The sequence below is a fragment of the Aspergillus luchuensis genome, chromosome 4 (genome assembly GCF_016861625.1).
Source record: "Aspergillus luchuensis IFO 4308 DNA, chromosome 4, nearly complete sequence".
NCBI lineage: Eukaryota > Fungi > Ascomycota > Eurotiomycetes > Eurotiales > Aspergillaceae > Aspergillus > Aspergillus luchuensis.
In genome coordinates, this window is record NC_054852.1 from 3219900 (window position 1) to 3236417 (window position 16518).

At 52.8% G+C, this 16518-nt stretch overlaps 7 protein-coding genes across 7 annotated transcripts; 4 read left to right on the forward strand and 3 right to left on the reverse strand.

The window, feature by feature from the left end:
- Positions 1-281: 281 nt before the first annotated feature.
- On the reverse strand, positions 282-3328 carry FZO1 (mitofusin; the record flags this gene model as incomplete). The annotated part of the gene is made up of 4 exons (XM_041689537.1): positions 282-640; positions 697-2753; positions 2837-2885; positions 2959-3328. The coding sequence occupies 4 exons, from the start codon at positions 3326-3328 to the stop codon at positions 282-284; spliced, it is 2835 nt and encodes a 944-aa protein (XP_041543212.1).
- Positions 3329-3719: 391 nt separating this feature from the next.
- Positions 3720-4739, forward strand: DID4 (ESCRT-III subunit protein DID4; the record flags this gene model as incomplete). The annotated part of the gene is made up of 5 exons (XM_041689538.1): positions 3720-3725; positions 3837-4051; positions 4132-4192; positions 4259-4519; positions 4593-4739. The coding sequence occupies 5 exons, from the start codon at positions 3720-3722 to the stop codon at positions 4737-4739; spliced, it is 690 nt and encodes a 229-aa protein (XP_041543213.1).
- A 421-nt stretch (positions 4740-5160) lies between these two features.
- On the reverse strand, positions 5161-6915 carry AKAW2_41134A (Protein kinase domain-containing protein; the record flags this gene model as incomplete). Its single annotated transcript, XM_041689539.1, has 4 exons — positions 5161-5724; positions 5813-6318; positions 6379-6408; positions 6465-6915. The coding sequence occupies 4 exons, from the start codon at positions 6913-6915 to the stop codon at positions 5161-5163; spliced, it is 1551 nt and encodes a 516-aa protein (XP_041543214.1).
- Positions 6916-9128: 2213 nt separating this feature from the next.
- Positions 9129-11111, forward strand: AKAW2_41135S (uncharacterized protein; the record flags this gene model as incomplete). The annotated part of the gene is made up of 1 exon (XM_041689540.1): positions 9129-11111. The coding sequence occupies one exon, from the start codon at positions 9129-9131 to the stop codon at positions 11109-11111; it is 1983 nt and encodes a 660-aa protein (XP_041543215.1).
- A 729-nt stretch (positions 11112-11840) lies between these two features.
- TPI1 (triose-phosphate isomerase TPI1) lies at positions 11841-12978 on the forward strand (the record flags this gene model as incomplete). Its single annotated transcript, XM_041689541.1, has 6 exons — positions 11841-11878; positions 11986-12265; positions 12326-12400; positions 12514-12626; positions 12682-12896; positions 12950-12978. The coding sequence occupies 6 exons, from the start codon at positions 11841-11843 to the stop codon at positions 12976-12978; spliced, it is 750 nt and encodes a 249-aa protein (XP_041543216.1).
- Positions 12979-13306: 328 nt separating this feature from the next.
- On the reverse strand, positions 13307-14792 carry MDM10 (mitochondrial distribution and morphology protein 10; the record flags this gene model as incomplete). The annotated part of the gene is made up of 2 exons (XM_041689542.1): positions 13307-14631; positions 14696-14792. The coding sequence occupies 2 exons, from the start codon at positions 14790-14792 to the stop codon at positions 13307-13309; spliced, it is 1422 nt and encodes a 473-aa protein (XP_041543217.1).
- A 402-nt stretch (positions 14793-15194) lies between these two features.
- MRT4 (ribosome assembly factor MRT4) lies at positions 15195-16037 on the forward strand (the record flags this gene model as incomplete). The annotated part of the gene is made up of 2 exons (XM_041689543.1): positions 15195-15388; positions 15491-16037. The coding sequence occupies 2 exons, from the start codon at positions 15195-15197 to the stop codon at positions 16035-16037; spliced, it is 741 nt and encodes a 246-aa protein (XP_041543218.1).
- Between the last annotated feature and the right edge of the window lie 481 nt (positions 16038-16518).

Here is a 16518-nt window from a genome sequence, read left to right on the forward strand (position 1 = left end):
CCCTATCCTGCAAGGGATGGGGTACTGATGCAGATAAAAATAAGGAAAAGGGGTGAAGGGGAGGTGAATGTACATACACGAGGGGGATATTTTGAGTGGTAAAGTAGACGAGGAAGAGGGAAGTAAGGGAAAAGTGCCAGCCACGGCTAACACTTCTCTTGAACAGAGAGGGAATAGCAGCAGCAAGTTCGTACAGCATCATTATGTTATGTTTTGTACAGTTGTCAAAGATGATGGGGGATGATAAAAAGAAAATAAGAGTCAAAGTCAAGAGTTGGTATCTAAGCATGGGCTGCCAGGCCACCAGGTAAGGGAGCATCGAGATCGATGTTTTCGACTGAGGTGCGGTTCTCGCCGCTCTCGCGGAACAAGTTCGTAAAGTACTTGCAGGCGGCGTCGCTTTCCTGCTTGGTCTTGCTAACTTCGTGCTTGCGGCGGCCGAGATCTTCGATGTCTTGCGCCAGGCTTGTTTGCAGGTTTCCGGCGGGGAGGCGCAGAATGCGGCGGACTTCGGAGGAGATGCGCGTCGCGTTGGAGTGAACGTAGTCCATCTCCGAGAGGGTGGCGGCGAGCTTGCGTGAGAGACGAGGGGGAAGGGTCGTTGGGATGGACGAGACCATGTAGGCGGCTGTCAAGGCGGCTGAATTAGTCGGTTAGTGAACAGTTCAAGACAGTGACTTATAGCGTAGGACTCACCGATTGCCATGACACCAGGAATGAACAGGCGGCGCATATTGTTCGGTCCGAGGAACTTGACTGCGCTAAACACACTGTCGATCCAGCTGATTCCGCCAAAGGCACGGCCTGTAAGAACCGTCAAGGCGGTCATGGCCATTCCTGTGCCGGCCACCTTCTCTTGACGCTCCCAAATGCCCGAGACGTCGAAGAAGTCCCAAAGTTCCACTTCCGTGTGCACTTGTCTAGCGAGAGTGTGACGACGACCGCGACGGAACATCATGTCTGCACGGAAGTTCAAGGGCGCAAACTTGTCCTCGCCAACATGGAGGAGACCGATGTTTTGGATGAACCCGACGCCCTTTACCGTCTTTTCACGAGCGTAGTCCTCGCAGCCAGTTACAGCCGAAGCAATCTGCTCCAACATGGCCACCTTCAGGTCTTCAGCATATTGGAATGCGGAGAGGAAACCCGGGTATTCGACGCCCAGATCAGCCTCCGAAACACGAGCGATGGTTTCACCCAGAGTAGACCGGGTGTAGTTGTAGACATCGTCGCAAGACTCGTCGACAAGCTTCTCGACTTGGTCACCAATCTCAACCTTCTTCTTCTTACCATCTTCGTACGCCGGCTCAAGCTCCGCCAGCTCATCCGTGACGCGCTTAAGCTCAGTCTCAGCAACATCACGGTTCACCGAGGCCAACGAGTTGAGGTCAGCAAGCAGGTTCAGGAGGTAGGTCCTGGCAGGAGCAAGCTTCGAACGAGAGCGCTTTTCGAGAACAAAGCGGCGCAAGGAGCCCTCCAGGTTCTCAAAGTCTTGAATCTTCTCCCTCTCCTTGCCCTTTCCTTTATCCTTCTTGCCGGAAGGCTTATCGTCATCATCATCAGAGTCATCGCCATCACCACCACCAGAACCAGAGCTCTCCACCGAAACCGGAGGCGCTACCGGAATAGCGTTACTCGAGACGAAGTGCACCAGCTCAGCCGCTTCCTTGTACGTGCGGGGACTGAGCTTGCCAATCTGGTCCAAGATCATCCGCTCACAGCGCTGCTTGTCGCGAATCTGGTCGAAGCCGTTGACAACAATGAACATGTAAGCTTTCTCATGGGCAGCATTAAGAATGAATTCCTTTGCAGAGAGAGTGAAATGGTTTGCAGCGGAAACCACAAAAACGACCACGTCGATCTCCTCCTGCCGAGCAAAGACCGCCGTCGTCTTCAGCGAGTCCGAGTTCAGACCAGGCGCATCGATCAGAGCAATATCCACTACTCCGTTATTGAGAAGAGATTCGTCAATCGTCCGCACATCCTTCACGTAGACCTTGCACTGCATGTACTTGGAGTTGTCGATAACAATGTTCTCCAGCTCCTGAAGCGCATACACATCGTAGGTACTCTCATCGTTACGGTTGTAAAGCACATCCTTGTGCACAGCATGGACCTCCTCAACACCGCTGTTCTCGCGAGCATCCAGAACCTCACAGAAGATGCTCGTGCATGGCTGCTGATCCTCGGGGAGAACCTTGCGCCGCAACAGCGCATTACAGAACGTCGACTTTCCAGCGTTCAAATCACCCGTAATCAGAACCTTACTCGACGTATCCTCGATCCGATCACGCAGCGACAACAGATGCTTGATACTCTGGCTGATCTTGCCATCCAACAGCGACGCAATCGACGCTTTCTCCAGCGAGTGCACCAGCTCCGCCTGGGACAGCGCACCCAGCTTCAAATCCAACTTAAGAATCGAAAACTCCTGCGCAATCTGGGGGCTCATTAGCCTCGGTTCCGACGGGACACGACGTTCCGCCGCAGCGCTGGATTCAGCCAAATCCTCGCCACCGGTCATCGTGGCAGCGCGTCTGACCATTCCGGGACGGGGGAAATCTTCCGATTCGGTGCTTGCATCTCCGAAAAACGACTGTCTCTTCTGCAAGGCGGGCTTTGGCGCAGGGGAACCAGGAGCGCTCTGGGAGGAGGGATAATGCGCAGGCCATTGGCGGTTCATGTTCTGGAGTTCTTTGAGGGTTTCGATAGTGCGCGAGATAGCACGCGCGAGCTTAGTGCGGTTCGAGTTGCTGTAGATTCGAAGAGCAGACTGGTTAGTGTCTGCACATCCCATAGAAGGGGCATAAAAAAAAAAAGAGTGATAACCACATACTATAATAATTGATGAACATGGCTCGCAACAACATGTCTCTCATGCTCCACTGTATAACCCGCACGTCAGTCACCTTTCCCACATAAACTATATCCGTATCAGTCCGGGGACAGAAAACGAACCGGCAGGATTCCACTCTCCCAGATGCGTAGGGGTATGCATGGGGGTCGGGCGATCGACCATCAAATCGGCCCTCCAGTCGCCACCAGCATCACCTTCCATCACACTTCCACTGGGAATACTGCCTCCGTAGCCGGAATCCTCATGCAGGGAAGCCATCAAGGCGGTCGCGCTCTCGGAGGTTGAGCCATTGCCGACGGTCATGTATGCAGGCGGGGGTCTCGGAAACATAGTAGAAGTACTAGTGCTGGGAAGGCGTTCCTCCTCCGTCGGCGGCGGAGGATAGGCGTGAGTGGGCGAGGAGGATGAAGGTGAGGATGAACCCTCGCCGGCAGAGGAGGCGCCCTGGCCGGGGAAATACTCCTGACTCATGGCGACCGACAGGGAAAGTATGAGGGGAGTTAATAGGGATGGAAAGCCATCAATCGGTGACGCGAAGATGGAAAGAAACGAAAGATTCCCTGGAAAAGCCCAAAGGGGTTTGGTCTGGTTTTCTGCATGTGACACTGTTTTATTACCGGAGTAAATTAGAGTATGTAATTAATTGGTATGGTATGGTACGGTTACCTTGATGTCACTTCAACTAAAGAAGTAGCCTGACATCCTATCCTATCTTCATTCCTCATCGCTACTTTGTTATCGTTTCATGATATCTAGCCCTCCTTCGCTTCCTCCTTCGCCCACAAGCTGCATGTTATTCCTATCCTGCCGAAATAGCAATCACCATTGAACTCTCTATCCCGACTCTTAATCACCCCCCACCATGAACGTACGTCCGTCCCTATCTATCTGATCTATCCACCTAACCTTTCCCCTTCCCCGCATCGCCCCAAACTCAACCCAAACACAATAGACTAAACTAACAACCACCCCCCACTAGATCGTCGAATGGGCCTTCGGCAAGCGCATGACGCCCGCCGAGCGTCTGCGCAAACATCAACGAGCGCTCGACCGAACCCAGCGCGAACTGGATCGCGAACGAGTCAAGCTAGAGAACCAGGAGAAGAAGCTAGTCCAGGATATTAAGAAGAGCGCGAAGAATGGACAGATTGGTGCTTGTAAGATCCAGGCGAAGGATCTGGTGAGGACGAGGAGGTGGGTGCCCCCCCAATCCCTTGTCCCTTATCCCGAAGGCCGTGGTGGGCCAGTATGCTAATGAATGACGCGGGAAACAGGTATGTCCAGAAATTCTACCAGATGCGGACACAGTTACAGGCCATTTCGCTGCGGATTCAGGTACGATATCCCTTCTTTCCATCTTACGCAAAGGAACCATAGCTTACAAGATGGATCGATGAATAGACGGTACGGAGCAACGAACAAATGATGCAATCCATGAAAGGCGCAACGATGTTACTAGGCAGCATGAACCGACAGATGAATCTCCCCGCGTTGCAACGAATCGCAATGGAGTTCGAGCGAGAGAACGATATCATGGATCAACGACAGGAAATGATGGATGAGGCGATTGACGAAGCAACGGGATTGGAAGGCGAGGAGGAAGAAGGCGAGGATATTGTCAAGGAGGTTCTTGATGAGATTGGTGTGGATCTTAGCCAGGCGGTGCGTGCCCTCCCACTCTTCTTTTCTTCGCAGGGAGATTCAATGAGGTATATGATGCTAACATACTATTTAGCTGGGAGAAACACCCACCGATATACAAAAGACGGCCGTGGGCGAGACGAGAGTTGCGCAAGCGGTGGGTGCTGGGGGTGGAGGTGGCGGTGGTGCGAATACCAGTGACGATGACTTGCAGGCGAGATTGGATAGTCTGCGGAGGTGATGTGATTCATACTACTTGTGACATGATAGTATGAGTTACATTTATTCTAATTCTTATAGCTATAAGCACTCTTGCAGTTTGTTATACGGGTTTCGTGTTTCGAACGGCGTTAGGGTAACTGGGTTTGCATTCATTCCATCCATCCATGAGCAATTTGACTTGAGTCCAATGATACAGATATTATCATTTCTTGTTGTACGTATGCTGAAGAAGTGAAAGAGAAAGCGCATAGTGATATATATATGTGTGTGCCATCTCGCCTGCGAGACTGACGATCTACCCAATTGAACTCAAACTATAATCCAACAACTAGTGAGTACTTATACTAGTAATGGACCTCCCCATCCTTGAACCCCCCTCAATCCCCAAACAACCACCCACATCAACTTACCCATCGATCTATCTCCTGCCTAAAAGCAACTCACCTAGTGGCAGACTGCCTCCTTATCTCCAGTGTGTCCATCTCTACCCAATAACTCGACTGCCCAAACCACGGCATCGACAACAACTCCTGCAACTTCGGTCTCTCCTCCGGGTCCTTCGTGAACATAGCCCTCAGCATATCCACACAATCCTGCGAGAGGTCCTCACGAACAGGCAACTCCTCTCTAATAACGCGCTGCCTTCGCTCCCTGATCTTCCTCATTCTCCGGGCCTGCTGTGCAGCACTCCTACCCTTAGGCCAATCGGAAAGACGCCCGATATCCGGATCCGGGTTTGGCTCTTCCCAAGGCGCGAAGCCGTGTAGGAGCTCGTAGATGATGCAGCCGAGTTGCCAGAGCGTGAGGCCGCGGATATCGTGGCGAAGGGGGATTTGGACGGTACCGTTGCTGAAGTCGGTGTTGTCATAATTGGGCTTTAGGAGTTCGGTGGCGAGTTCGGGTGTCATGAATTTCTCGTAGTTGGGGATGTAGGGCGTGTGGCTTTTTTGGAAGTCTTCGTCGCGCAGGCCGAAGTGAATGAGGCCGAGGTCAATTAGGGTTGTCTGTTTTTGGTTGGAGGGGTTAGTAGGTGGGTTCTTTTAGGGTGTAGGATGGTTGGTTGTAGAATTGTGTCTGTGGAGAGGGGCTTACATTGAAAGCATCGTCAAGTAGGTAGTTCACGTGTGAGATGTCCGTGTGGCAGAGTCGCATGTCATATAGGTAGGATGTTGCTTCAAGCAGTTGGGTTGCTATCTGGCAGACGGTCACCTCGTCTAGTGCGGTCTGCTTTTCTCTCGATAAAAGGTAACAGCTTCCGTCGAGTGGCTGCAACCCCTTCTTAAGCCAATCCTTCGTTTCGGCATATGGGTCGTAATTCCTTTCACGGACTTTATCGGGGACTGTAGCTTCCATCACCGTTGCCTTGTACTTGCCGTGGGAGTAGACGGAGTCCAGCATCGGGAACCGCCTACAGCCAGCCGTGAGCAGCAGAAGGTATGCCTCCATTGGGATATAGCGGAACTGATGCGGCTGTTGATAGTATAGAGGCGCCACACTCGGATCACTTATCCTTTTTCTTATATCTGTATTGATGGTCGATGAAGTCTCGACCTTAATTGCGTATAGCTTTTGTTGTTTAGGAGGTCTGGTATCACTTCCTAGAGATGTTGGTCAGCAAAGGAAGCCAGCACTAGTCATCCTGAGGTCAGGGGCCTTACGCTTATGTGCCAGGAAGGCGACGCCAAAGGCTGTAAATCTGCGTTAGCGAACTATCCAAGAGCACAAGAGGGTCAGAACCCCATACTTCCCATCCCCAAAATGCCTCGGAGAACAAACTCGTCATCCAGGTTGGGACAGATACTAGCGCGGTACGTATCACACACGTTCTCATCGCCTTGACGACGGATAGTAGAATCTTTATAGTGTATGCTTTGCTGGTATCTATAACTGTCTGTTCGAGGTTCCCCTTCCACCTCGTGCGTGCATTTGGATATCTCTGTCTCTGTTCTGGCTTGCATGCTGGCGTAGTAGCGCCTTGAGAGTACCTCATGGAGTTGGGGATGTTCGGCTGCTAGCAGACTCTCTGGTTGTAAAAGATCGTGGATCAATGCTGCCAGACTCGACTCCCATGTGTAGACGTGGGCCCATAATTGCCGATGCTCTGCAGCACTCAAGAGATGAGCACTAGTCAAAACCCCGACGAGGCGGGCGAATTCGCGGCTCCAGAACATCTGATTTCTATTGTCGTCCGCCATTGCGAGAATGTTAAAAGATGTCGAAATAGAGTTTCAGGGTTAGCTATAGCTTCCTCCCGGTAGTTTGAATAGAGGGCAGGCTTTTATAGTAGTGGAGGTAAACTGGAGGGCTCCAAGAGCGCCATGAATACTACCGACAAAGGGATGCATCGCGGATCGTGGTTTCCTTACTTTCACATAAAGAGCCTTTGTTTTTACTGCGCCGTTGTTAATGGTTGGAACATCGAAAAGAAAGAGCCCGGTATGCGAGTGATTGTTCGGATTGTTCTATTAGTCCAAATATGTATATAAAGAACAAAGGTTGTGGACATTAACAAAAACCCTACTACGAGATCAAACGGTACATGAGGCGATTTTTCCAGTATAGTCTTGAGAAACCCTAACTGGACCATGACTCGCGCAACAGCCCAACGGTCAATTTGACAGATCACATGAAGGCAACATCTTGAGGATGTATGTGATGCTCAAAGTTTAACTTTCACTCACCTAGGGTTTCTTTCAGCGTTAGTTTTTGTGCTCGTGGAGGGGCTGTTAGTAAAGTGAGATACCAATATTTTCCGGACTGGCAATGTCATGATCCGATATAGATTCTATAAGTCATGGAAGGAGGGTGTACTAAGACTGAACATCCAATAAGGGCCTCCCAACCTGCAGGATGGGCCCAGCTGAGGCCTGGAGCACCTGCAGGCATTTGCCATGAGTCACGGCTGATCCGGCCTATCATCAACGCGGGCGGCCGTTCTCAACACGACTAGCAAGGAAGATGACGATATCCTTCTCCAGGACTCTTAAAGGAGGGGGAGAAAAGTACCGTTTCATGGTGGTGATGGTTGTGGTGGTGGTGATCCTGCTGCTGCTGGTGGCGGCCATCCAAGACGACAGAGCGGAATTGATCATTTCCACCATCGCATGCAGCACGATCAGCATAACAAGAAAAGAACTCATGACGTGCAGCATTTGCTGGATGATTCTATACCTTTTTGTATGTAGGGAAGTGGATTGATCCACTCTACTTCATTGACAGTGACGGGCAAGCAGAACATCTCTCTTTGAACCAGACGGACAGACGGCGGCAAAGGGGGGTTTGGCTGCAGAACCGGCGCATCCCTGCGGCCAATCAGGCTTGTGGGAACTAGAAGTTCATTGTTGGGCAACAGCGCTGAATGGCGGTTAGGCTGCAGCGATGTTCGTCCTGGACTGTGAAAGCCTGGGCCTGAACACAGCAGCAAACCCGCTAGCCGGTCGGCCACATGCAGGAAGAGTGCACCATGACGGCGGCCTTGCTTGTTCTTTTTTCTTCATCTTCCATCTGATTGTCTTGCTCACCCGTCATCGCCCATCCAACATCAGATCAGACTTTTTTTTACTGCCGCCTTGTTACTCCGGGCTGTAGTTGCTCGTCGCTCTGGGAAGATGTTGGGTTTTCTTACTTGCTGCTGCATCACCCCATTCCATTGCGGCTGAGGAAGGCTGCCTGCGATACGAAGCCCGGGCAAACACGCGGCCAGAGAAGCAGTCGCGAGCCCGCGACTCAGTAACGACTATCATTCATCCAGAAGAGGGGGGTGGATATAAAAAGACGCAGGTCAAAGGAGCGAATGACAATGCGCCAAAATGGCCAGGGCAGTTCTCCTTGCCCATGCCCGGGCGATGTCGCGCCCTGCTAATTCCGTCTTGCGCAGCGACGGAGGGACCTGCGCGCTTTTCCCCTGGTCCTTTCATTTAGACGGCGCATCTTGATTGAACGATTGTCATGGTCACAAGCAAAGACTCCAGTAGCTCCGCGACCATGATATCCCGAATCTTTTGGGGTTGGATGGTTGCTTCTGCTGGGCATGCAGCTTTCCAAACCTAATGGCAAGGCAGAAAGCACCAGGGATCTTCATCTCCTGAAACAATCTTACACCATGATTATTGCCGGTAGTCCGTCGTCATTAAAAGAGGCCAGTTGACCCCTCCATGACCTCCCTGGCACGTTCGGAGATATAAGGAGGCTATACTTGCTCGCTCTTTGCTCTTGACCCCGCTTCCCCCATTTCCGTTTTTCCCGAAATCCATCCCATTCCCTAGGGTTTCTTGTTTCTGCTCGGCTGCTTTTCTTCTTCCTTCTCGCTCACCTTGACAGCTGCCTCCTTTCTGCCTGAGGATTGACATACTTACGGGTCCCCGTGGCCGCATCCTCTCGGTCCCCAACAGGAGCGGAGTCTTACAGTATGGCGGTCATCAACCAGAACAACAACAAACAGGTGCCTCCTGCGCCTCCGACTCATCATCCACCTATGCGCCCGAATGAGGGTGTCCGTGTGGCGCAAGCGGGCTCACCACGTCCCATGAACCCGGAGTACTTGGTTCATCAGATGAATCGGCTCAATGTTCAACCGGAGAAACCCCCGGCTGTCAACAATCCAAAGCCCAAGGAGACCACCACGGTCGTTGAGGAGATTGATGCTCGTGCACCCTTCTACTATCTGGGGTACACCTTCTTCAAGGCCGATGCCGTACCCGGGCACAAGTCCACCTGGAACCATGTGGAGCGGACCAAGATGAACCTCAGCCAGTCTGATCTGATGAAGCTGGTGCACAAGCGAACCAAGAAGATCCCCATCGCGGAGCAATATCAGTCCCTGTCCAAGGTCAAACGTGCGCATGTGGACCAGCTGATCAGCGAACTTAGGAAGAGTGACCCCCATTTTGAATGGACCTGCGTCTATGTCAAGGAGGACGAGAAGCCATTCAAGGGTAAGAACTCCCGGCGGGGTGACTATGAGACGCTCTCCGTGAACGTTGTCATCATGAGAAAGGCTACAGATCTGGTGTTTCCCAAGATACCTGTCGACGACCATGTGGATGTGGAGGCCCTTCCTAAACCACAGGATCGTGTGCCAACTCACGTGCACAATAATCCATCCGAGTCGGGACCAAAGGGGATGTCTAGGAGCATGCAGCCTAGTGAGCCACTAGTTGGACCTACTATCCATCAGGGGACAATGCCACCGGCCATGAATCATAACCAGCAGCCTCTGCCTACAAGGTTCCATCAGCCTCCTACTCATCAGTCTCCACCCCATCAGCCACCTCCCCATCAGCCGCCTCCTCAAATTCCTCAGGGATATGCGGGGCCACGACCACATATGCCCCAGGGGCCCTGGCCGTGGGTGCACGGGGTGCCAGCTGGTATGCCCCCACACCGCGCTCACCCAGGCATGCCTGTCTCTACGATGCCTGCATCTGTTATGCCCAGTTCTCAAGTGCCTGCTCCTGTCATGCCTGGTGCTGCCATGTCTGGCCAAGCCAATGTTCCGCACATGATGGCTCAGCCGAATGGCCTGCGAGGCGTCCACATGGCAGCTGGAATGTTCCACCAAAGGCAGGGATTCGACCCCCGCGCCCATTTCTCCGGCCAGCAAGAGACCCATCCTTCTGACAAAGGACCCGCCCCTGCCCATGCCCCTGCTCCAACCACTACCCCCGCTCCCCCAGAGACTAAGCCCGAGAACGTCAGGCCCTCGACGCCTGCGGCAGATCCCGAGTTAGAACTGGGACTAGAGTCAAGTAGTGTGGGGGACGATGAATCCGTGTTCGACTTTGACGACGACAGCTCCATCACCGATAGCTCTGATGAAGAGCCCGAACTGGAGGATAAACCCCAGCCGTGGCGCGGCAGTCTATATCGTCGACACTCCGCCCCCCGAGCGAAACATGCGTACCGCACCCATTATCGGAAGCAGCCCCAGAAGAACGGGTCAGACAGCAAGACGAGCCGGTCAGGGTATCCCAATGGCTGCATTGACGTGGTGCCTGCAGACAGTAAACATGTCGACCCACGCAGCGAGGGTGTCGTTAGTGGTGGTAGTGGCAGTGGTCCCAGTCAAGAAGTGAGCCGGCCAGCGCGGGACCGGCCCAAGATCATCCATGCGCCAGTGAGTGCAGACGAGTTGGATTTGGAGCAACTTTTGGCCGAGAGGGCAGAGCGGTTCCGAGGGGGGCGGGCCCGGAACGATATTCGGGCGCGAATACTAGATGACCGCGAGGCCCGATTGGAGCATCGCGAGCGGATGGTGGAATACCGGGCCCGCGTGCTGGAGGAACGGGAACGCTTGGATGATGCATGTTACCTCGGACGACGCATGTCCCTGCGCGAACCGGGTACCTTCTATGGCCCTCGACGATATTACCTCCCGGAGGGGCTTCAATGATGGTGCAGGGTCCTTGGGGGGATTAGTTACATAGGACTAGTCGAATTGGGGGAGGAAAGAGGGGGGGGAGCAATGGAAGGGGAATCGCTTCATTGTTTTTCCCTGGGAAAGTCAGTTTACCAGTGGATTTTCGGGTATTTGCATTTTGGGATCGGGTGAAGGAGGGATCCAAGTGGGTATCTCATAACGTCATGGGGGGAAAGACAAAAGTTCCATCGGAAGCTGCAGTTCAACCGCGCACACACACAGACGCACCCTGAAGATTATCATTTCTCATCCTTGTGCAATAGCAATGTTATATTATAGGTGGATTATCACGCGCCGAGTTACCCATTCCCGAAGCAGACACCGAGTAGTTGTTTGTTAGAGCTTAGTAGTAAAGAGATGAGACACAGAGAGAGAGGAAGCAAGAGGAAAGAAAGAGAGAAGAAGAGAAGGAGTTGCCAGCTCAGCGAGTGACTTATCGATAAGCCCCGCCCGTGTAGCAGTTTAACTACTAGTAGTAGTAACTAGCAGTGCTGGCAGCTGCTCTGCCCCTCTCTCGGTTCCCCCCCATCGTCATTCATCCTTCCGGTTCTTCTTCTTCCCTCTTTCCTCTTCTTCTCTCTCTCTCTTCCCTTCTTTTTCTTCTTCTTTCTCTGTACTTTACTCGTTGACTCACTTTCTTCCACAATTTCCCTCTTCAGACACTCTCCCCGTCTTTTTCAATCACACCAACACATCTTCAAAATGCCTCGTCAATTTTTCGTGGGTGGTAACTTCAAGATGTATGGAAACCCCTCCATCCGCTGCCCCGCCAGCTCTTCACCAAATATCGCTTCACCCCCAACGAGCCCGCTGGCTAACGAATGACTTCTGCGTTACTCTCACACAGGAACGGTACTGCGGAAAGCATTGCCTCCATCATCAAGAACCTCAATGCCGCCGAGCTGGACAAGTCCGCCGAGGTGGTTGTCTCTCCCCCCACCCTCTACCTGCTCCCCGCCCGCCAGGCCGCCGGTGACAAGATCGGCGTCGCTGCTCAGAACGTCTTCGACAAGCCCAACGGTGCTTTCACCGGTGAGATCAGTGTCGAGCAGCTCCGTGATGCCAAGATCGACTGGACCATCATTGGTCACAGCGAGCGCCGTGTTATTCTGAAGGAGAGCGATGAGGTAGGTCTACCCCGCCAAATATTATTTAGTTGAGTCGGGCTAATATTAACCCCCATCTAGTTCATTGCCCGCAAGGTCAAGGCCGCCATTGACGGTGGCCTCAGCGTTATCTTCTGCATTGGCGAGACTCTTGAGGTATGTGGGCCTGTTACTTTCTCTGATTTTGCTTTTTTTTTAACCTCGCGACTACCCCTCTTCGAGCTCGCGGTGACCCGGTGAGATGAACCGAGACTAATGCAACCCCCCAGGAGCGTGAGGCCAACAAGACCATCGACGTTGTCACCAAGCAGCTCAACGCTGTTGCCAAGGAGCTCACCAAGGAGCAGTGGGCTAAGGTTGTTGTCGCCTACGAGCCCGTCTGGTAAGTTCTCTATCAATTCGTTTGGCCTGCTGGTCGCACGCTAACCCCGATTCAGGGCTATCGGTACCGGCAAGGTCGCCACGACCGCCCAGGCCCAGGAGGTCCACGCCGCTATCCGCAAGTGGCTCGTTGATGCCATCTCCCCCGAGGCTGCCGACAACACCCGCATCATCTACGGTGGTTCCGTCAGCGAGAAGAACTGCCGTGACCTGGCCAAGGAGGCCGATGTCGACGGTTTCCTGGTTGGCGGTGCCAGCTTGAAGCCTGCCTGTATGTATAACCTTCCATTTGGTTGAAGCAGCTTACTGACCAAGTTGTTGTAGTCGTCGACATCATCAACGCTCGTCTGTAAACAATTGAATGATTGATGGACATGTGATATGATATCCGAATCCCAATAGGCGGGGAAGTCAGCCTGGAAACTCTGCAGACACCATGACCAATTGCAGAGCATGAAAATCTATAAAGAATATAAAAAATCGAATCTATACCAAATAAATCCAAATTGAATACCACCATTAACCTTACCTTCCCCATGCACCCTCTGTGATTATAACTCTGGACTACTCTATCAATTACCTAGTAAGTTGCAGTATAATCATAGCACATATCATAGTATCTACATCCATCCCCCCACGCCCAATATAACCCGTCATATAGATCAATAATATACACAAGGGTCACGACGAATACGACACCGAAACCCCCACCCCCCTCCAATACGACTTCCTCAAACCCCCAGACTCCCCAGCACCCCCATCAGAAGCATACGACGAGGAAAACGAACTCGGTCCCAACCCCACCCCAGCACTAACCAACAACTCCTTGACCCGACCCTCCCACAACAACCGCACATTCCATGACTGATCCACCCGGATCTTCAACACGGATTCGTTCTCTTCTTCCTCTGGTTTCCCCTTTCCCAATCCACGGCCCACTAGATCCTTAAGATCGTCAGGAGGTGTAGCTGTAGATGGATGCGGATGAGGAAACAAGCTCTCGCGAATCTTCCGTCTCGCCCACTCCACCCCATCACCATCATCACGATAGCGGGGTTTACTCTTCCGCCAGAGTTCGCACCCGGCTACCATCTCGCTTTCCCAACTGTAAACATTGAATCCGAAGCGGGAGCTAAATGCCAGGTTTGGAGATGCGCGGAGCGAGTAAGTCGTTGATAGTGAACCCGTTAACGGGGTCAGAGTGAGAGTTAGAGTATAGGGGAATGTCGAAATCGGAGTGTTGGCATTAGCACTACTGGTGCTAGTTGAAGGGGCTGACGAAGAAGAAGGGACATCCGTAGCCGCAGGCAACGTGCTAAACCTCAGTCCCGTGGACATGCCAATCAGCGACGAAACAGGCGAATAGTAAGCCTCCGCGCCCGCAGACAGCAACGACAGCCGCGGCGAAGACCCCGAAGGGACAGGGTCCCTAGGATCGGGCCCGAAGTTCCATAGCCCCCGCCAGCCGAAGAGGGCATTATCCGTACTGAAGAGGTACTCATTGTTGTATTTCCCCGTGTTATGGGAGAGTTGTGCGAGGAGGGAGGCCTGCGGGGCGGATTTGGAGAGCGGCGGGCCTCGCGTTGAGCAGACTGCTAGGGACAACTGCATGGTTGGGGAGAGACGACGCAGGAAGAGGGCATTGAGGGTTGTCGGGGGTGGGAGGTGGAGGGTTGCGTGGAAGAGGGTGGCTTTTTTGCCGATGGAGTTGTATGCGGAGGGGGAGGCATCGTTGAGGTTGTTGTTGTTGTCGTCGTTGATGAGGATGGTTTCGGCGATGGGGGCAATGGGCGCTTGTACTTGGCGGTAGCCTGGGGAGAGCTTGCGGAGGGGGATTAAGGCACTTCGGCTGGGGAAGCTGTCTAGAGGGACGGTGCTAAAGAGGTAGGAGACGGAGCCGTCGATGAGGCCGACGGTGCCGAGGGTGTAACTTGTTGCGAAGTGCGGAGTGGAGAGGGAGGAGAGATGGACGCGGAGGCGCTCGGGGGTGGAGAAGTCGAGGAGGGCTGGGGACTTGTTGTTAGTGGTGTTTGGATGGAGGTTGAGAGGGAGATGGGCTGGTATGCATACACTGCGCAGTGGCCGTCAGCGACGAGTACGAGTTGTCGCGGTTCCAATTCGTCGCCTCGGCGAAGGCGAGTTGGATGTAATCCATGAAATCGAGCATTGTCGGGGATGGTGCGGAAGCAATGGGATGAATCAAGCAGCCTCAGTAGTGAGACCCATCCAGCATGATACAGCCCACCATTGACGGCCTGGGCATGCAGTAGAGTATCCCGATGGGAGTGAGAGTGAGTAGATGAAGCGGATTGAAGATGAAGCCCGCAATCAGCTCATTTCCCGAAGCAGACTAGGGCAGATGGGGGCACGGATAAGCCGCGCGACAACAATAATCCGGGCGTTATCGACAGCCGCAAAGAAAAAAAATCATTGGATCTCGAATCCACAATTTCCCGCGCCGGCTCTTTGCAATTATCACCATTTCAACCTACTTGTTTTCTTCGGTGCTTTCCTTCATTCTCCCCATATTCCTAGTGTCTAGTACTTTTCCACATCTCAATCAATCACCATGCCTCGTTCCAAGCGTGCCCGCGTCGTGCACGAGTCCAAGACCGTCAAGAAGTCCCACAAGGAACAGACCCGTCGCCTGTACGCCAACATCCGGGAATGCATTGAGAAATACGACCACCTGTTCGTCTTCGGCGTCGACAACATGCGCAACACCTATCTGAAGGATGTCCGTACCGAGTTCGCCGATAGCCGGTTAGTTCTTCCCCTGCAAATACCCCCCGCCTGCCCCTCTCCCCTCCAACAACAACAACAACCACCATGCCAAGTGAAACTAAACTAACCACCTGAACACAGTCTCTTCTTCGGCAAAACCAAAGTCATGGCCGTCGCTCTGGGCCACAACCCCGAGAACGAAGCCGCGCCCAACCTCCACAAACTCAGCCCCTACCTCACCGGCGCCGTCGGCCTTCTTTTCACCTCCCGCGACCCCCAATCCGTGACCGACTACTTCGACAACTTCCGGCCGCTTGACTTCGCCCGCTCCGGAACCGTCAGTACCCGGGCCTTTTCGATCCCCAACGGTCAGGTGTATTCGCGGGCTGGAGAGATCCCCGCCTCCGAGGACGAGCCGCTCAGCCACACTATTGAGCCGGAGTTGCGGAAACTTGGTGTCCCGACTCGGTTGGTCAAGGGCAAGGTTATGTTGGAGTTGACGGAGGGACAGGAGGGATTCCCCATCTGCAGGGAGGGAGAGGTGCTCGATTCGAGGCAGACGACGCTGTTGAAGATGTTTGGAGTTGTTATGGCTGAGTTCCATGTTGCCTTGAAGGCTCATTGGACGAGGGAGTCTGGTGAGGTGGAGATTCTGGAGAAGGATGAGGCTGGTATGGAGGTTGAGTAAGTTTTGTTTAGGTCGGTTGATGATGCTTTGAGAAAAAGTTTCGATTCGGTATTTCTTTTTTAGAGTCGGGGTCCTCCTGGTGGTGGTGCTGGTGGTGTTGCCTTGGTCTTGGGTTGTGGTAGATTTTCTTTTCTGAACGAAAAGAAAATCTATCCATCTATATGTTGACTTGACAAAAGGTCCAGCCAGCCTGACACGATGAACAACTCCCACCACCACCACCCCCCACGCCCCTTTGATGATGAGATCCCCTGGGCATCTTTGGAGTTGGGTTTAGGCGTTTTCTTTCAAATGATTGATTGTCGAATTTTCGACTCGTGTGTGTGTGTTTCGTGTCTGATTCGGTATATACTACTATTCTGCTTCAGTTGATGAGCGTATGACGGACATACCGATATGAATAAACCAATCCGAACAGTTCAGTTACAATAGAATAACATCTCTCTCAAATTCCTAGGATTACCATTACTACTACTATAGT